At 37.0% G+C, this 21,835-nt stretch overlaps 1 protein-coding gene and 1 long non-coding RNA gene across 2 annotated transcripts in view; both read right to left on the bottom strand.

The window, feature by feature from the left end:
- The window catches only part of LOC115943400 (uncharacterized), a 438,133-nt gene that overhangs the window by 125,449 nt on the left and 290,849 nt on the right, over window positions 1–21,835 (bottom strand). The window lies entirely within an intron of this gene.
- The window catches only part of SEC24D (SEC24 homolog D, COPII component), a 96,532-nt gene that overhangs the window by 51,776 nt on the left and 22,921 nt on the right, over window positions 1–21,835 (bottom strand). The window contains exons 7-8 of the mRNA XM_081812869.1: window positions 19,765–19,876; window positions 13,905–14,032 (exon numbers count right to left, since the gene is read on the bottom strand). Coding sequence (XP_081668995.1) covers window positions 13,905–14,032; window positions 19,765–19,876 — 240 coding nt within the window. The remainder of the gene's footprint in view (window positions 1–13,904; window positions 14,033–19,764; window positions 19,877–21,835) is intronic.

The raw sequence follows: 21,835 nt of genomic DNA, 5'->3' as shown, positions 1-21,835 counted from the left end.
TATTTTGTTGTCTAATTATAGGCCACCTGCAGAAGACATATTTGCCATAAGAATGCACAGAGGATGGGGCGCCTGGGTGGCTCAGTCGTTAAGTGTCTGCCTTCAGCTCGGGTCATGATCCCAGGATCCTGGGATGGAGCCCCGCATTGGGCTCCCTGCTCAGCGCGGAGCCTGCTTCTCCCTCTCCCATTCCCCCTGCTTGTGTTCCCTCTCTCACTGTGTCTCTGTCAAATAAATAAATAAAATATTAAAAAAAAAAAGAATGCAGAGGGTGAAAATATATTTTAGACTTAAAAACCCTATGAACTGTTTCTTCTATACCAAAATAATTGGCAGTTTTCTGTTCCTCAAAGGAAAGCTGTAAAATACTACACTTTAAAGATGAAAGTGTTAAAAATAATAAGTCTAGGGGCACACTCCCTTTGTCTCTCTGGCAGAATTATAAATTAACCAGTCTTCCCTCCATTTATCTCACTTCTTTATATGGCCATGAAAACACCTTCAAAACATTTTCCTTTATGCATGAGTCAAGTCTTTATTTATTTATTTTTCTTTAAATTCAAGTTAGTTAACTTATAGTGTGGTATTGGTTTCAGGAGTAGAATTTAGTGATTCATCACATACATATAACACCCAGTGCTCATCCTAACAAGTGCCTTCCTTAATGCCCATCACCCATTTAACCCATCTACTCACCCATCTCCCTCCAGTAACCCTCAGTTTGTTCTCTATAGTTAAGAGCCTCTTATGGTTTGCCTTCCTCTCTGTTTTTATCTCATTTTATCTTTCCTTCCTTTCCCCTATGTTCTTCTGTTTTGTTTCTTAAATTCCACATATGAGTGAAATCATATATTTGTCTTTCTCTGACTGACATATTTCACTTAGCATAATACACTCTGGTTCCATCCACGTTGTTGCAAATGGCAAGATTTCATTCTTTTTGACTGCCCAAGTAATATTCCATTGTACATATATACCTCATTTTCTTTATCCATTCTTCAGTCAATGGACATTTGGGCTCTTTCCATAATTTGGCTATTATTGATAGCACATGTGCCCCTTTGAATCAGCATTTTTGTAAATCCTTTGGATAAATACCTAGTAGTGCAATTGCTGGGTCGTAGGGTAGTTTTATTTTTAACTTTTCTTTGACATAGCAGGAAAGAATATCCAATGGGAAAAAAGTTTCAACAAATGGTGTTGGGAAAACTGGATGGTGACATGCAGAAGAATGAAAGTGGACCACTTTCTCACACCATACAAAAAAATAAATTCAAAATGGATAAAAGACCTAAATGTAAGACAGGAAAAAACCATCAAAATCCTAGAGGAGAACACAGGCAGCAACCTCTTTGACCTCGACCACAGTAACTTCTTACTAGATACGTCTCCCAAGGCAAGGGAAACAAAAGCAAAAATGAACTATTGGGACCTCACCAAGGTAAAAGCTTCTGCATAGAGAAGGAAACAATCAACAAAACAAAAAGGCAGCTGATGGAATGGGAGAAGATATTTGCAAATGATATATCAGATAAAGGGTTTGTATCCAAAATCTATAAATAACTTTATTGAACTCAACACCCAAAAAAACCAAATAATCCAGTTAAGAAATGGGCAGAAGATACGAATAGACACTTTTCCAAAGACATCCAGATGGATAACAGACACATGAAAAGATGCTCAACATCACTCATCATCAGGGAAATACAAATCAAAACTACAATGAGATACCACCTCACACCAGTCAGAATGGCTAAAGTCAAGGACACAAAAACAACAGATGTTGGTGAGGATGTGGAGAAAGGGGAACCCTTTTGCATTGTTGGTGGGAATGCAAAGTGGTGGAGCCACTCTGGAAAACAGTATGGAGGTTCCTCAAAAAGTTAAAAAAAAAAAAAAAAAAAGAGTCAAGCCTTCATTTAAATGACACCTTCTCAATCAGGCTTACTGCACTATGCTACTTAATCTGAAACCTGCCATCTACCCCCCACCCCAAGCAGTCTTCATCTCCCTAACCCTGCTCTGTTTTTTCTTTCCTCCACATATTACATCATTTACTCAGTATGAGGTCCATTGTCTTGTTTCTCTCCATTAAAATGTAAGCTCCATGAGGGTAGACAAAGATCTTTATCTGTTTTGTTCACTGACATAGATCAAGTACCAAGAACAATAAGTGGCACATATTGGGTGAACAATAAATATCTGTTGAATCAAATCCTTGTTGGAATAAGTTAGAATAAATAATCATTTATGCAGTCCAATCTGCTGTCAATGTAAATATTGCTTAGTTACTATCCCTGGTGGACAGCCACATATACTGGCTAGACCACTTCCACGTGATACGGCAAATCATCCTTTGTGAGTTAACTTGATTTGGGCAAATAGCCGAAAGCCATTTGGAGGAAAGACTTGAAAATAGGATTAAAAAAAAAGTTGAGAAAAGATTTTTCACTTAAAAATGAATGTGACCAATTCAAAAGCATCTGGAGAAATAAATACATCTACATATGTATTATATATCATTAATAAGCTGCCAGGAGAGGAAACATGACTGCTTAATTTATCAAATAATAAAAATTGATGAATATGAGCTAATACACATTTTCTATAACTTTTCTTTAAGAAAGGAGAAATGTAAAAAAAAAGAGGAGAAATATAGACAAAATTTTGTTTGGAGTATTTAGATAAGAGTTTTTCAAAACTTTTAAAACTGTAGCAGAAAGGGAGTATGGAACATAGTAAACCAAAAGAAACTTAGATTTCATCCCCATGTTAAAATACTTCAATTTACCTCAGTAGTTCAGTTTCGGATTAAGAAAACTGATTTCTGGTGGATGAGTTCCATGATAGCTATACACACCAGATTTTACAATTTTGGCTCTTCTGTTTTACCTGTATTTTGCAGAAATATTTTTCCTGAAAGTCAATGAGCTCTTATTTTCCCAAACAATGAATAACATTTTAAAGATTTTAATCTTTTCTTTACATGTCTCATATATCCCCCCTCTTTCCCACTCTCTCATAAATATATACACATACAAAGAGTATATATCTTCACATTTACAGTGAGATAATATTGAAAGAAACAAACATTTGGGGGGAGGGGATAAAACTGAAACCTAAGCTAAACTTAGGAAGAATTTCACTGTCCAGGAAATCCTTTAGGCAGCAGTTATCCTAGTCAGCACAGGTGTTTTTGTCTGCCAGCAATACTAAAAGCAAGGATAATTTCCAGTGAGTATCCAAATGGTGATTTTTCATAAGAACACATGTGTAGGAAAGAAAATACTTTCTTTGATATAGAACATGGAGATGCAAGCAAATGTCAGATGCCTAGATAGCGATGACTCCAAAATGCAAGTCCTAGCTTTAGCTTGGTTCCTAGAGAGTCAGTTCCTCTTTTATTCACTTTGTAACTTATTCGGTTACAAATACAACATTTACATACAAAGCAGATGCTCAATAAATGTTTAAGCATTATCGATCTCTATTCTGAAACTTTAATCAAATTACTTGGCTCCAAAATTCTAATTTACTTCCATATGTAAATGATACTGAGTAATGAAAATATCGTACTAAATATTTATTTAGGGGGCGCCTGGGTGGCTCAGTTGTTGGGCGTCTGCCTTCGGCTCAGGTCATGATCCCAGGGTCCTGGGGTCGAGTCCTGCATCGGGCTCCCTGCTCCACAGGGAGCCTGCTTCTCCCTCTGCCTCTGCCTCTCTGTCTCTCATGAATAAATAAAATCTTCAAAAAAATAAAATAAAAATGTAAATGAGCAACTAACTCTTTCCACTTACATATGAATATAAATGTGGAGTCTATATCAATTTCCTCCTTCTTAGGTAAGATGTGTAGCTAGAATCACTGAAGGTATATGATAACATCCCTCTTAAATGTATACATTTCAAGTAGGCTTAAATTACTGTAGTTCATATTTCTCCTCTTTGTATACAGTACACTCCCCAAATCATGATTGCTGAGTTAAAATTTTCCATGGATGAATTTCATGTTGTGTAGCAAATAATCATAATAATAATGATAAAGATGATAACAAGAGTAACTATCATTCCTTACACCAGCTTATTATTTTTAAGCAACTATCAGGTAAGTAGAGTTATCATAATTTTTATTTATGAGAGAAATGAGGCCCTAAAAGTTAAGTACTTTCAAGGTCACACTACCAGAAGTGGTAGAATTAATCTGTATACCTAACTTCATGTGACTCCAAAATTCTTGCTTACTTTACTCATAATTATGCTCAACTCCTGACAAAGAATCACTTCAAACTCCTGACAAAGAATCACTTCAAAAATCACTTGTGCTTCAGAGAAACTTGGGTGTCATTTTCAGACATGAAAGGTTTGCATAATGTTTTTTCCCTCTCCCTTCTTTCCTACTCTCCTTCCCTCCTTTCTTCTCAAAATAGGATTTTCTTTTTCTTTTTTTTTTTTTTGCTTTTAATCAGTGGAATGCCTAGTAAGCTTTCAAATATAAAACTTTAAAATATTTTATTCTCTCATACTTGATCACTAAGAAGATATCAACCGCATAAATTTTAAGCCCTCGTATTACCTAAATATCCATAAAATTTGAGTAAAGTTAGAACCATGAAGCAAGGCATAAATAGTGTATTTCACTGATTCTAAAATCTCCTCAATTATAAGAGATATAAAAGCTTCCCACTGAACAGGACACAATGCTAAGAAGTCATTGTTCATAAGAGATATTCCTGTTTTAGAAATGTTAAAATGTGAGAAAATGTGGGCCTTAGAATTGATGAAAATGATAGCAAGAGGCTCTAAAATATTTCCTATCCAGGGTGGCCCCTCATGAATGCCCAGTGTTCCACGTCCAGTGAGACTGGTCTTGGCTCCTATGTTATGGATGCCACACACTCAATCAGCAGGCATGGAAAGTCATAAAACTCACATTCACTGAAAATTAAGTCAAGGCAGAATGTTTTCTTCTTTCTTCTTATTTCTCCAAAAGGTATTCTCCAGTTAGCAAAAAAGATTTCCATGAATAATTTGGTGATTGAGAAAATAAGCTTGGTGCATTTATCTTCTACACTGTAACTTAAAATAGAATTCTAATAACCTTTGCCCTGACAAATGTGACTCTCTCTGTATGTCTGCTATAACACCATTCTAAAAAGGGACAACATTCTGTTCTTCAGCTGCCAAACTTTTTCATAGCACTATATAAACAGTGACAAAAATCGTTAAGGGATAAGATTCAGTTTCTAAAGTAACTTTATATATTAAAGTATTTTAAATGTTATATTCATAATTCTATTTCTATTTAAGTACATGTATTTTATTTTTCCAAGTTTTTATGTTAATACCTTCTAAAATAATGCATTACAGGCAGACAACCTCAGATTATAATGCACATATTAAAAATAGATTCAGGCTCTTGAAGCTTTCATTTCAGAATAATTTAAGTTATAAGTTTTCTTAAAGTTTTTTAAAGGACACAATATTATGTCATAATCAATTTCATTTCAGGGCATGTTTTTCACTAAAGCTAGCTAAATTTGGGCTCTATGTAAAAAATGCATAGTCTCACAATCTTCATGGGCTTTTTAAGTGAATAATACACTCCACATTTCTTTTATTAAAAATGTAATATAGACAAAACTACTTTGGGTTGGGTTGTGCAATCTGTTCACAGGAATTTCTAATAACATATAGGATGTGTGATAAATTCATGGTAATCACGCTGAACGCACAACAGAGTGGAAAAGAAGGGTAGACCCCAGCAGCCTTCTAGATCTATAGGACATCAGAGCCAGAGTTCTCCCTCTTGGGAATAAAGGCCCAAGGTCACAATACAAGGCACAGCAGAAACCTAAAGTCATTTCCTGGCTCCCAACCCAGTGCACCATTTGGTTACTATCTACTGTACTTTGGAGAAAATAGTCAATTTTTATTGGTTCCTGAAATATTGTTATTATGATCAAAATTTCTTCCTATTTGTTTCACTGTTCTGCTCTTTATGATGAAATATAACCCCTCATTAACATATTATTGAATAAACTGAAATGTGTATTCATTACTATGTGCTAGAATACATCTACAATCTCTCAAATGATTTTTTTCTTTACCCACGGAGTTTTGTTAGAGAGGTGAATGAGGTTATAAGGGAAATCTGTAGTCATTCAAAAGTACAAAATAAAATAGGATAGCCAAAGTAAGATAAAACCTTACTTCATTAAGCGACGTATTTATCAACAAGGAACTTAATAATTAAGACCTACTGTGCTAGGGGCACCTGGGTGGCTCAGGTGGTTAAGCATCTGCCTTAGGCTCAGGTCATGATCCCAGGGTCCCTCTCCCTCTGACCACCCCCTCTCTCACCGCTCACGCTCACTCGCTTTCTCAAATAAATAAATAAAATCTTTAAAGAAAAGATTTACTGTGCTAAAAATATTAATTTAGAGGCCTAAATATTTAGAAATCAACCACCATTCTGTAGTTTGGTTTATTTTTGTCTTTTAAACCTCTCTCCAACCCTGAGAGTGCATTTCTTCATCTAGGACCTTTACTGCATGCCCAGCCTCCTGCTGGATTTGGATGGTCTTTGCTTTCAAGAAGTACTAAGCAGTAGCTTAAAGTCACAAGACTTCGAGAAAAGAGGTTAAGACAGACATTTCAAGATAACTCACAAGCTTACAGGAGCAAGAAGCCCATTGCTAAAACCAGTGCCAGCAAGAAAAAGCTAGCTATTTTATGTGTTTAATTAAATAAAACTTCAACAAGATCATTTATAGGCAGATGTAGCCAAAGAACTTGGAATTTGAAATCTCAAGTTCCAGCAGCATTGCTCTTAGCTCTATGACTTAATAGCCTCAGAACCTGTATAGATTCTACATCTATAAAACTCAGATAACACCTACTTCACAAGCTGCTATCTTCCTAAAAGATAACATACAGACATAATACTAGAGTGAGACCATTTTTTTCCTCTGATGCATTAAACTACAGGTGATATATATGAAGTCCACCCCTGACGTAATGTGTTCATGTTGGGTTTAACCTCTGACAGTCTTTTCTTTTTTTCTTAATCCCCTTTGTCAGTTCTTTGATATCCATTCCTTTTTCTTTCCAATGGCTTCTTCATATCTACTGAATCTATCAGAATATAAATAATCATTAAGAAAAAAGAATTTAAGCAGTGTTTAATAATAGGACAAACTTCTTCTATAAGTCATAAGTAAGATAAAACTTCCCTGAACCTAAACTCCACAGAACAAACCCATCAGAGTTTTTTTCCATACTGCCCAAAAAATTAGCTGGGTACTGGCAAATTTTCTGCAAGTCATGGACATGAGTAACTGATCTTATTTTTTCCCCCATACCCTTAAAGTTCACCTCAGTTCCTAGCACAGAGTAATTAGGGGATTATAAATCAAGTGAAATTTAAAGGCTTGGATAAAAGTTTATCTGCACTACATTAATTCAATAAGAAAGGAAATTACTTTGCCTATTATATCTATTTATAATCTAAAAAAATATAAACAGATATTTCTGAATCTAGTCACAAAGGCAGTGAAAGCTTCTGCCATCTGGTTTATAGGTGAAATAACTTAATGTCAAGTATAATTAGATGTATGCACTTGTCCAAAATGTAAAGATTTCCTATTTTGAAGAAAATAAAAACTTAAGTATAATCTTTAATCCTTTTGCACTGGAAATCTATACTCTGTCTACCTTCATTCTTAAAATACAGCATCAAAAATAAAATCACAAGTTACTAAACAGAAGAGCTTACAAGATAACCAATTACTTTGCCTGAATAAATACCTCATAGTTAACTTCACTGAATGTGGCAATGGGTTTCACTTGAAACACATAACAAAAAATTAAAATTTATAGTAAGGAACAACAAATCTTAAACAACGATGACATATATATGCCCTTGGAAATAGCATACATCTCCAAAGCAAATGCTCACAGGGAACATTCTCTAATCATAACTGCTTGGATTAGGTTTATTTTCATAGGCCGTTGCTAACACAATGGCATGCTTTAAAAGGTTCTGTCAAACAGAACCAACTAAAAAAAAACAACTGTATTAAATCCTTTTTTAAATCTTTTTGATAGATGCCAAATCAAGATATCTTTAGGGATATCTTTTTAAATTGCAGCAATGATGGCAATATTAGTCAGATAAGGAATAAAATCTTAAAATTTTACTATACCTAAAAATAAGCAAATCATTTATTGTAGAAGAAAATAAATCCAAATGCTATTCATATGGAGAATAACAATATTCATAAAACCCATTTACCTTTAAGAAAGATTCTTTAAAATTTATTTTCTTGATTATAGGTTATAAATATCAAAAATCAGCATGTGAAATCTTTCATTTTCTATTATTAACTATAATTGTTTATTTTTGATTTCTGGCTCGAGCAATTAAATATACGATAGGGCCACTTATGGATATTTGGAACAATGAACTGGTTTAGGGTGTAGAGATCAGAAATTTTCTACTGAACATAGTAAGTCTGAGGTTTCTATGAGGTACCCAAGGAGAGATTTCAGGAAGGCATTTGGGTATGTAGATATGTAGGGATGACTGAGGGAGAGAGTAACAGTACAGTGATTTGGAGTTAAGGACCTGCCTGTCACACTGCCTGGGCTAGAATCCTAGCTCTGTTACTTAGCAGCCACTGGCCTTAATGAGTTACCTAAGTCTGTGCCTCAGTTTCCTTATATCTAAAGTGGGATAACAGATTGATGTGAAGATTAAATAAATGAACATACATTTAAAAAACGCTCATAACTGTGCTCATTAAGTACTCCCTAAGTCTGACTACTATTATTCTTATCAGTAACAGCAGCAGGTGTTACAGATGATATTTAGTCTTTGGAAGGAAAGGGAGCCTAAAGAGAGAAGATCCCAAGTCCATGCCTTGGTGAACCCCAACATTATAAACCAGGAAAAAAACATAGGGGTAGAAACAAATACACCAGAGAGGTGTCATGGAAGCCACAAGACAAGAGTCTGTCAAGGAGACCCAAATCCTGCCTCATCCAACTCATCAGCACAGCGTAACAGTGATGGTTCTCCAGTGGCTCACCTCCTTTAGGCCTAGTTAATCCCCAAAGAGAAAGACAAGTTTTTTGAAAGCATGAACTTTTGGAACTTCTTCCTGATGTTTTAGCATCCCTTTCATATTTCTTATTTTTTACTTGTAAGCCTATTTCAACAAATAAAAGTAAATGTTCTTCTTTAAACAGAGAATGTTTTCATTCAACTCAGGAGACACTGCTATGTAAGAGACAGTAATCCTTCCTAAATATAATATATTCATTAAATATACAATTTCATTTGTCAATTATACCTCTCTCTCTCTACATATATATATATACATATATATATATGACAAATGAAAACATATATATACATAGAGAAAGAATAAAATATATAAGTATATTATATTCAGGTAATTCTGTTCTTGAAGTTCTAAGGAAAAAGGAAGAGCTTCTTCTATAGAGAGAGCTGCAATAGAAAAAAAAATAGCACTGTCAAAATTTACCTGGTCAGTGTGCAGAGTCTCTAGCAACATGAAAAGAATAGAGAATGTTATTTTCTCAAGTAGAGCTTCTCCCTAAGTCAGATTCCAAAAATAAGCCATCACTCTAAACTCATCCATTTAGTACTTTGGGAAGCACAAAGACTAAAATGCAGCATAAGTGTTCACCAAAGGAAAAAAAAAAACTTCATGCTGGTAGGGAGTTAGTATTTGGTTAGATCAAACAACTTTGTTAAATAGAAAGCATACACATTTAATCTGTGTATGAAATGTGTATATGCATGGCGGGGGCGGGGGGTTGGCTTGAACTAACATTTGAAAGGTTTTCTCAATACTAAGTTTCATTTTCAGGAACACGTTACTGAATAATTTCATTGTTAATACTAAATGGTGAGAAACAAGAAGGTGATTACAGATTCTGATTTTGGATATGAAGAACTGCTGAGTTTTGTTCTGTTCCATGGGTGGTTGGCCCCGGGCAGTTGTCTCATGGGGAGGGGCAGGGAGGAGAGGTTTCTGCTAGTGTGCAACTGAAAACTACGCAAATTCATCATTGCTGTGAACAAGGTGCACTCAAGCTAACACTGCCTGGAGGCAGAAATCCCATGTATCCCCGTATTGATACAGAGTAAAGTTGCTGCCTGGCTTTCTTTCAAGGTAGAAGTGTTACCTTCTGATTATGAAAGCAACAGGTTACTGTAAAATGATTCAGAGAGTATAGGAATGGGTGCCGTAAGAGTGCACATCTGCAGCAATCCCACCCCCCTCGGAGATGTGTCAAGGGTTTGCTATAACATTCTCTCAGGCACACTCATCTTACTATATTTCCCTCAATTTTAGGATTCGTATTTTAAATTTTCACATCTCTGGAATCTCACATATCTTAAAATTGATACATACAGTAACAATAGTGCTTGTCTTACTCATATATCATGCCACACAGCTGTTGGAAAGAATAAGGCAGCTCTGTAGGTAGTGACATGGCAGGAGTGCCAGACATGTTAACTGGAAAAAGAAAGGTGCAGAATAGTGTGTATGCTATACTATCATTTATATATTTATTTTTTTAAAGGATGTATACTTATATGCTGGTATATGCATTTTTCATTTCTAGAAGGAACCACAAAGAATAGGTAAAGATTGTCTGTAAGCGGGGGACGCCTGGGTAGCTCGGTCGGTTAAGCGTGTGCCTTCGGCTCAGGTCATGATCCCAGGGTCCTGGGATCGAGTCCCACATTGGGCTCCTTGCTAGGCAAAGGAGCCTGCTTGTCCCTCTGCCTGCCGCTCCCCCTGCTTGTGCTCTCTCGTGCTAACAAATAAATAAATCTTTAAAAAAAAAAAAAGATTGTAAGGGGGAGGGTAGAAGGGTAGGATGGGTCTTTTTTTCATTCTATACCCCTTGCATCTAAGTTTATATTTTACTTGTTTAAAATTAATTGAGTCATTAAAAAGCAGAACATTACTACATATTACTATGGATTCATGAGCATGAAGTCAATATATAAAGTCGCATATAGGGAGGATGCATACCAAATTCATTACAGTGTCTGCCCCTAAAAGGGGGGGTGGGGGCGGGGAAGGAATGGCCTGATAAAGGAAATATCATATGTAGCTATGAAGTTTTTTAATTCTCATAAAAAATTTTTTAAGCAAATATGACAATATGTTATCATTTGTTAATGATGGGTGGTATGTATGTGAGTGTGATGTTATTCACTGATACTTGTTTAAATTTTGTTCAAAATATAAAAATTGAAATAAAAACACAGCTCATGGATACTACTCCAGAGCCATCAGAACGTCTAAAATTAGGGGTGCCTGGATGGCTCAGTTGGTTAAGCATCTGCCTTTGGCTCAGGTCATGATCCCAGAGTCTCAGGAGTCCCAGGCTGCCTGCTCAGCTTCTCCCTCTGCACTTCCCACTGCTCATGCATGCTCTCTCAAATAAATAAATAAAATTAAAAAAAAAAAAAAAAAAGACACCAAACAGAGAAGATAATGAGCAATGGCACTCTAATACAATGTTAGAAGGACTATAAAGTGGTACAACCACTTAAGAAAACGGTCTGGCAGTTTCTTACAAAACTAAAAAGAAACATGTACTTTGTGAGCCAGCAAACTACTCACAGATATTAATCCAAGAGAAATGAATATATGTCCACAGAAAGACTTGTACAAGACTATTTATGGAAGCTTTATTCACAAGAACCAAAAACTGGAAAGAGCCCAGATATCCATCAGTAAAAGACTAGATAAACAAACTAGTATGTCCATACAATCAAATACCATTCAGCAATAAAAAAGGAGCAAACTACTAATACATGCAATGGCATGTTGATGGCACTCTAAAACATTATGCTGATGACAGAAACCTTACACAGAAGAGTGCATACTCTGGAAGTCTATTTTTATGAGGACCTACAATAAGCAAAACAAATCTATGGTGGGAAAAAAAAAAATCAGAACAATGGTTGCCAGGGAAAGAAGGTTGTTAGAAGGGGTGGGAGGTTGACAGAAAGAGGATGAAATACTTCTAAGGATGACAGTAATGTTTTTCATCTTGAGAGAGGTTAGGGTTGCTCAGGTGTATCCATTTGTCAAAATTCAGTGAGTGGTTACTTAAGATACATGCATTTTATTGTAAATCAATTTTGCCTCAAAAGGAAAAATAATTTGTAAGAAAATTTTGAACTCTCATTAATGATATGCATGCTGGAGTATTTAGTGGGCAGTGTACTAATTAATGTCCGCAATTTACTTTGAAATGCATAAAAAAAGGATGGATTGATGGACAGATAAATCAATAGGTGATAAAAACAAGGATAGTTAAATGTTAATGGTAGAATCTAGGTGTTCACCATAAAATTCTTTTAAATTTTCTGTATGCTTGAAAATTTTCATAATAAAGTGTTGAAAAATAGCGAAAACTTACTTCTAGCTATTATTTAAAACACACATACACATTATATTCAGCATGGGTCTCTCTGTCCTTACACATTGGTCTACCTTATCCTTATTAAGCATAGTGATTCTAAAGAGGATTTTATGGACATTAATATTAAATTTCTGGGACCATCATATAAGAGACCATACTTAAAATAAGTAAATACTGAATGTCCTTCTTGACTTACAACTATGAGACCATACTGCATATAAGACTGGCTTCTAGAAACAGCCTCTTCTATGCCCCACTCTACCCCAGTTCACTCTGCCCACAAAGAGAAGGCAGCATTCTGCCCCACTATAAGGAGAATGAGTGGACATCTCAAAGGGTATGAAAGCCACTGTCCACATGCACACTGTCTCTCTTCTGTTTCCTCCTTCACCGAGGTGATGTAAAGCAAAGCCTTCGTCCGCTTCCCCAGGCCACTCTACCGCCCATATCAGCTGGCATGGCCAGCCACGAAATGGGACAAATATGTTCTCTTGTGCAGACGCTCTGCCTTTTGCTCAGGTGCTGTTAGGTGTTCGTTAGATCAGCCAACCTCAAAGAGTCATTACAGCCAAGCTGAGGTTTAAATTGGGAAGAGAATCTGGGTAGAGCAAAAGGAATCCAGGGTTCAGTATAGCTTACTAGACTACTGCAATGGGATTATGGTCAAAGCTCCAGCCAGAATTAAAGCTTTTCCTCACCTATTTGACTAGCTCTATAGTACCTTGTGTCTCTGTATGTGTGTATCCACCATTCAGGGCATGAAAAGAAGGAATGGCAGCCTTGTTGGGGGGGATGTCTCAATCCCAACATCCACTAATACCATCCCAATATCAGAAATTTTAAATAAATACCACTTCTTATCTTTTTTCCAAATGAATCATACTGACTTTAAGAGTTCATGAGCACCTTGGCCCCATGACTATTGAAGCAGCTATAGTAAGACCACGGACCTTAGGCTCTGTTAGCTTCCTTCACCTAGATGTTGGGGCCAATAAGTAGGCATAAAGGTCACATGAGAAGTCTTAGTATTTGCCACTACATGACATTCTATATATCCTGAATATGCACATTGTTACAGCAGACCCAAAAGTGACCCTGTCCTTCAGTGTTTGCTATACAGGTTGTCAAAAAACATAGCTTGTCAGATTTTGGTCTTCCTAGTGAATTGAATGATTGTATGTTTCTGCATTATATAAATATTCTCCAGCTTTCTGTTTATAATACAGAATAATGTATAAGAAAATAATGATGAAAGAATAATTTTGGGATTACTAAATTATTGAGTTGCTACTTTTTTTTAAGATTTTAAGTAATCTCTACACCCAATGTGGGGCTCGAACTCACAACCCCGAGATCAAGTCACATGTTCCACCAACTGAACCAGCCAGGCACCCCTTGAATTGCTATTTTTATCATTCTTACCTCATTTGAAGGAATTGTGGCAAAGGGTTTGATGACAGCAGCTAATGGAATCTGAGCTTGCTTGGCCATATCTGACGTGCATGGGAAACAATATGTTGTGCAACGAATGTATCGAGGACTAGCATTGCCTGAAATGTTCAAAGGAACACACTTAAAATTTGCTGAGAAAAAAAAATCTGCCCTATAATATTTAAATATTTATAATTCTAGGTAACACATTGCCTTATTTGTATAACTTCATGATTTCTAAAAGAGTAGTATTATGCAATGCTACAATCTATGTTTATATTTGTATTTACTGAACGTTTACTAAGACACTGTCCTAATTGCTTTCTTGTAGAGTTTATGTTCTGACAGAAGATACAGACTATAACTATTAAACCCAATAAATGAGTAAATTACATGGGTCATTAGAAGATGTAAATGCTATGAAAAAGCCTATCTGGTAAAGGGGTAGTGGGAGGCAGACTGCAACTTTAAACCGTTACAGAGTAGGCCTTATTTAAAAGGTAACATTTGAGCAGACTCCCAGGAAGCAAGGCATTGACTCAGGCAGGTGCCTAGGGGCAGGGCATGTCTGGCCTGGTGGAGGAGTCACAGGAGGCCTGTGTGGCTGGAATGGAGCACATACTGGGCACAGCAGCTGGTGAGGACTTCAGAGAAGTAACAAAGGTTATGCAGGAGCCAGAGGAGAAATGGTGGTGGCAGGAACCAGCCTGAGTAGAGTTATTGACAAGTGGCCATATTCTGGACGTATTTTGGAAGTACATGGATTGTTGATGGGAGTGATACACGAGGTGTGAAGATGGGAGGTGGGAAAGGAAGAGAAGATTGAGAATGGCTCCAAAGTTTTTGGCCTGAGGGACCAGAAGCACGAGGTTGCCACCAATTGACAAGAGAAAAGCTGCAGGAAGGGAAGGGTGTGTTAATGGGAATGTGGGCAGAGATCAGGAATCTGGCTTTGGACATGTCCACTTTGGGAACTCTATTAAGCAATCCAACAGTGAAACTGAGTAAACAACTAGATATGTGAGTCTGGGCACTGGGTTGAAGTTACACATTTGGGAGTTTTCTATAAAGAACTAAAGCCATGAACTACCTTGAAACCACCAATGAAATAATTGTAGCCAGAGAGGATGACCAAGAACTAAGCCCTGGCCCTCTAACATAAAGAAGTCAGGGGAAAAGGAGAAACCAGTTAAAGGACTAAGAAGGATAAAAACAAGGAGCATCTGGTGTCCTGGAGGTGAGGAAAGTACATCAAGGAAAAGCATGATCATCTGTGCCAGGTGGTACTGCTGGATCAGCAAGACCAATGGATTTATGTGCCATCTGCAATGACATGGATGGAGCGAGAGAGCATTATGCTAAGCAAAATAAGTTAATCAGTCAAAGACAAACACCGTATGATTTCAGTCAAATGTGGGATTTAAGAAACAAAACAAATGAGCAAAGGGAAAAAAAGAGAGAGAGGCAAACCAAGAAACAGACTTTTAACTACAGAGAACAAACTGATGGTTACCAGAGGGGAGGTAGCGGGGAGGATGGGTGAAATAGGTGTTGGGGATTAAGGAGCACACTTGTTGTGATGAGCACTGGGTATTGTATGGAAGTGTTGAATCACTACATTGTATACCTGAAACTAATATAACAGTGTATTGTTAACTAATTGGACTTTAGATAAAAGCTTTTAAAAAAAAAAAAAAAACACGCTGGATTTAACAACATGGAGGTTGCTAGAGACCCGAAGACAGAGTTTTGGCAGAATAGGGCCTGGGGTGGGAAGCCTGCCTACAGTGAGTAAGGACAGGAATTGGCAATAATCCTTTCAAGTTTTGTTGCATAGGGGAGCAAAGAAAAGAAGGGTAGCTGGTGAGGAAAATAGGTCAAAAAAACATTTTTACTGTTTAAGACAGGAGAGTGTAAAAAGAGATACTGATGACACACGAGAAAGAGGGGAGACTTACTGTAGCAACATACTACACTAGTGCACAGGAGGGGCTAGCTTCCGACTGGAGCACAGAGCATTCATTTATGGCCAAAAGCAGAAAGGCAGAGCACAGGTGCACATTAGGGCAGGGCTGATATGATGGCAACAATCCGAGGAAGCTCTCTTCTGACTGCTCAATCTTCTCAGAAAGGAGGACATATGAGCAGCTAAAAGAAAGGTTAGGAGGGCGCCTGGGTGGCTCAGTTGGTTAAGTGTCTGCCTTCTGCTCAGGTCATGATCCCGGGGTCCTGGGATCGAGCCCCGCATCGGGCTCCCTGCTCGGCGGGAAGCCTGCTTCTCCCTCTCCCTCTCCCACCCCCCCTGCTTGTGTTCCTGCTCTCGCTATCTCTCTCTCTGTCAAATAAATAAATAAAATCTTTAAAAAAAAAAAAAAAGGTTGGGAGAGGAGGTATTGCAGGTTTCAGGAAGGAATGTGAAACAGTTACTAAGGAGAGTAGAAAAGTGAAAGGACGAGGGGAAGTACAGGGCTGAGTTTACAGGGCGGGAAGTGCAGCCTGGCTGGGAGCCTATCTCTGGCGGGATTCTGTTGCACCAGTGGGCCCGGAATGAGTGGGAAGTTGGACCTAAGAAAGCTGGGTTTCTTCTGTTCAGCTTTAACCTATTATTGCCAGATTTTACTTTTTAGGACCAGCTAGAAATCTGGATTTTTACATAAGATATTCCAATTCTACATAATGGCAACTACTCCAAGTAGAAACAAAACAAAATATTGTGCACGACAAATTAACATGACTGCAGGCTGAATCCAGTTGTTGGTACCATGTTTCTGCCACAGTCTCTCACAGCCTCTGTAGCAAAGCCCAAAACTGGATTCATAATTATGACAGTAATTGCCAGTGTATTAGGTATCATTCTAAGACCATTACATGTGTTTTCATTTTAGTCTCACAACTGCCTTATGAGATTGATACCCTTAGGACCCCATTTTACAGAGAAGAAAATTGAGATATCAGGAGGTTAAGTGACTTGCCAAAGGTTAAGGAATTAGTAAATGATAGAAGTGGTATTAGAACCTATCATAATTCTTTACTATATCCCAGGTAAATTTGGTCCAGGTTATGAAGGATGGGTAGTTAACATCAATCCTTTTGCCCATGGGCAATGATGGGACTTTTTTTTTTTTTTTTTTAAGCAAGGGCAATATAATCACATAAATACTTGAAAAAACTAAACTACCCAGACAGCTTCTGGGAGCAGGAAAACATTAGACACAGGTAGACTGGTCATTACTGTTAGAGTCCAGGTAAATACTAACATAGGATAAAACAAGAGTTTTGGCAGTAGAAATAAAAGAAAAAGAAATATTAAGTAATAAATGTAAATATGCTTGGACCCCCTATTATTGTTAAACATTTCACATAACTTAGACAAAAAAACTTAGACAAGATCTTCCTCATTACATCACACAAGACTATGAAATAAGAATTTTACACAGACTGTGAAATAAGAATTTTTGAATATTTTAAAGAGTATTTTAATTTTTCATTGTACTCAATTTTTACCAGCCAAAATTACTAACAATATATTGAAATTGAGTATTTATTCTTTAAAGGGTTTTTAGTTCTTGACAGTGAAATATGCATATGAATGAGCTCATAAAAGTGACTAAACAAACTTTAGTTTCAGGAAGATAATGCACACAAAGATAGAATTTTTAAAAAGCCATTGAGAATTCATTTGGGGCACCTGGTGGCTCAATTGCTTAAAGCGTCTGACTCTTGATTTCAGCTCAGGTCCTGAGATCAAGCCCCAAGTTGGGCTCCACGCTCAGTGTGGAATCGCTTGTCCCTCTCCCTCCCCCCACTCGTGCTCACTCTCTCTCTCTCAAATAAATACAATCTTTAAAAAAAAAAAAAGGCACTGAGAATTTGTTTTTATAAATAGGTATGCAAAAGTGGGGCATGAAAGATATGGCTACAGTAGATAATTTAACAATCTCAGTAATCAAGATTCAAAACTCTTGGCGATGCTTAATAAAGAGCATTATGGGATAATCTGACTGGAAAACATTCAATAAATTAGTCATTTGACAAACATTTATGAAGCTAAGCTCCTGCTAGAGGCTTAGGGACAGAGACAAGTGAAGCCTCTGGCTTCAAAGTCTTGTAGGAGAGAGTGATAATAAAAACAGGTAACTGTAAAATGGCATGGTAAGTACCACAGAGGAGCAAGTTCATTAAGAAGTAGCCCAGGGAGGTAATGAGTTAGCCACGCTGGTCAGAGGTGACTACACAAAGTATGTGGTGCTTGAACAGGGTCTTGTAGGATAGGAAGAAGTACAAAATCAAGGGACGAGTTGGGTCTTAAATTAGATCCTATAGCCAAAGAAACAATATATGTAATTTTTGTAGGCAAAGAAAACAGTATTTTTTTAAGTAGGTATTTTTCTTTATTGGAGCCACTCCTAACTACTTGTAGTTTTGGGCAAGTCATTTAAGCTCCTTGGGCCTTAGGGCCCTCACATCTGTAAAGTGGGAGAGCTGAGCAAATGAAGGCCAAGGTTCCTTTGGCCTCCATGTTCTACTTATGTTCTGTGAATTTCTGCACATGTCTGAGATTTGGGCTACATCCTAAAACATTCATTAGTAAGTATCAGCTGATTAGCCAGGCCAGACAAAGGGGCTTCACAGCCAATGGGTGTGACTGGGCCAATTTGAGGGGGGCTCCATGGCAGGCAGCTCTCTCTCCCTGCCAAGGGCTGGACTGCAGGAGAAATGATGATGATCTGGGCCTTGCCACCTCACTGGTCCTTCCTTCTCTTCCTGAGCCTTCCTTGTACTCTTTCCTTACATCTGCCCTCTGATCCAGTAATCCCACTTCTAGGGATATACCCAAAAGAACTGAAAGCAGGGACTCAAACAAATACACGTACACCAATGTTCACAGCAACCACCTGGCTGCTAAGGCTACTAATAGGAAAATGTCCTTCAACAGATGAATGCATAAACACAATGTGTGTGTGTGTGTGTGTGTGTATAATTCAGCCTTAAAAAAGAATGAAATCCTGATACATTCTATACCATGGATGAACCTTGAAAATATTATGCCAAGTGAAATAAGCCAGACACAAAAAGACAAATATTGTATGATTCCACTTACACAAGGTACCTAGAATAGGCAAGAGACAGAAAATAGAATACAGGATACAGAGGCTTTGGGGAGTGGAGGAATAGGGAGTTATTGTTTAACGGGTACAGAGTTTCAGTGTAGGATGATAAAAAAGTTCAGGAAATAAATAATAATGATTTCATCAGGCTGTGATTTAACTTGCCATAAGGAATAGAATAATTATATATTCCTGGAAAGAGCAAACCTGCGCAAGGACAGTATATTAAAATGGCAGCACACATAGGATAGCTAGTAGAAATAGAGCTCAGCCTTTCCTCATCCCAGTTCAAAATTGGAAAAACAGAACCCACACATTAAAGACACTGCTGAAAAAAAATATATATATATCATTGGGGCTAGAACCAAGTATGCTGATTTCTCAAGTGTTCAATCCCCTACTGCTCTACTCATGCTATCTTGGCCAGGTTCCTGATGTAGTAAATAAATTAAATCAAAGTAGGACATGTACTAATTTAACCCTATAAACTAAAATAATTTTCTTAAACTAGTATATTGAACTCTATCTCACCACTCTCTTAGACTTCTACAAGCAGAAAATAGAATTCAGTTGATAATACATTCACAGTGCTTGAGTGATCGATGGCAAATTAGTCCCCATTATCACCTATCAAGAGGTTCTCTGTCAATGATAGCATTACTGAAGGGTGTCAGTGTATTTGTTTTTAAAAAGTGGTGAAAACTTTTAAAACTTCAATGAAAAATATTATTGACAAGAAATACCTTGGTCTTGTATCACACAATCTGTAGTGACCAGGGGAGGGACCTGGCCTCTGGTATTGGTGGCATAAACTTGTCCTCCTCTGGTGGCTCTGTCATTCTCGATCACCTGAATCTGATATAAGATATCAAGAACAAGTTAAAGTAAGTTAAGACTCTTCCAAACATCTCTTTCTCTCCCTCCCTTTCATTATTCACACACACACAAATAGGCATTTTCTAAATCCTTTTAGTTCATTTCAGGCCAAATTCTCACTGAGGGCCTACTTTTATTTTTTTATTTTATTTTATTTTTTTTTTGACAGAGAGAGAGATAGCGAGAGCAGGAACACAAGCAGGGGGAGTGGGAGAGCGAGAAGCAGGCTCCCCAATGAGCAGGGAGCCCGATGTGGGACTCGATCCCAGGACCCTGGAATCATGACCTGAGCCGAAGGCAGACGCTTAACGACTGAGCCACCCAGGCGGAGGGCCTACTTTTAAAACTTTCACAATTTTAGAGCAGCAGTTGCTAAATTCTGTTCTGTAATAGTCTGACCCTTCAGAGAACTTCATTTTTATTCAGTTTGTTTATTAGGACCATAGATAAGCATTAAATAAAAAAAAAAAAAAGATTCTGGTAGAAAAAGAAATTGAAAATAGCTTTTAAAGAAAATACCTTTTATACTTAACGGAAAATATACAAAGCTAAAAATCATTAAATTCAGAAGAAATGATTTACAGTATAACCTAAAACACCTTAACTTTTCTCTTTAAATCTCTCTTGAGCTTCAATTTGCCTTACAAGTTTTTCCACCTCACCCCTGCTCCGTGAGACAGTAAAAAAATAAACAATACAGTGTTCCCACGTGGAAGTTGCCTATTGTATAGAAATCAGAAGGGAAAAAGTCCCTAAGTTTTGTCATCTAATTTGGAAATACTTTATATTTCTCTACTAAAATATTTATTAGTGAATAATATAAAGATAAAAATTTATCTTTCTGTTGTAGTTGTCTAGGGATGAAAAAAATAAGCAAAATCTAGTAGTACGGAGTTAAGAAGAAAACAAGAAGGCATCCTATTATCTTCCTCTTCCTCTTTATCTTTTCCCTGCTCTCACTTCTTTTGTCATCAAATAAAAGAGACAAGAGACAAGGGGGTAAAAAAAAAAAAAAGAAGAAGAAGAAGAAAGTAAAAAGAGAAAAAAAAAAAAACAAGAGAGAGAGAAATGAGCAAGTGTCCAGAATACACCACATAGCTTTGGAGGATATGTACTTTTTTACATTCCTGAAGAAATTATTAATATGAAAATTATCTTCCCCCAAACTCTGAAATGTTACCTTCTCCATTTTGCCTTCCCATCTCATCCAATCCAGGCCTAGTGGGCACTGATATCATTGCTTTTATGGCATATCAGAGAGAGATTTAACCTGCCTTTAAATCCACACATTTCTGTTTTTCTAATTTCATAGGATTTGAATTCTTATTAAAGATACAGAATATGTTCCAAATATAAATACTGTAAGATACAGATGAAACCAAAAGCTACCATGGACAGAGACAAGAAGCAAACAGAAAAATGGAAACACTACTATTATATCCTATATTTTTACCCTAAGGTTAATCTGGTTCCTTCAAAATTGGAGAACTTTTTATATAATCAACATTTAATCATTTCAACCAATGAAGTGTCAAATATGAAACCACATTAAAAGCCATAATAATCTACATACTGAACAAGTTTCTAGTCTTCAAATAGACTATATTTACTAAAAATTTATTTTTAAATTAGTTGTTTGCAACTTACAAAGCAGAGCCTCCAAAGAAACAATGTTGTATGTGGTAATTATATTTCTAAACTAATTCACATCTTGGCTGGAATACTATAAAGGGAGTAAGAAATATTAAAACAGGGCGCCTGGGTGGCTCAGTTGGTTAAGCGACTGCCTTCGGCTCAGGTCATGATCCTGGAGTCCCTGGATCAAGTCCCGCATCGGGCTCCCTGCTCGGCAGGGAGTCTGCTTCTCCCTCTGACCCTCCTCCCTCTCATGCTCTCTGTCTCAAATAAATAAATAAAATCTTAAAAAAAAAAAAAAAA

This window comes from Leptonychotes weddellii, chromosome 2 (genome assembly GCF_054177405.1).
Source record: "Leptonychotes weddellii isolate Sample4059 chromosome 2, ASM5417740v2, whole genome shotgun sequence".
Taxonomy (NCBI): Eukaryota; Metazoa; Chordata; class Mammalia; order Carnivora; family Phocidae; genus Leptonychotes; species Leptonychotes weddellii.
The sequence above is the reverse complement of the archived record's forward strand: the minus strand, read 5'-3'. Positions and strand labels throughout refer to the sequence as shown.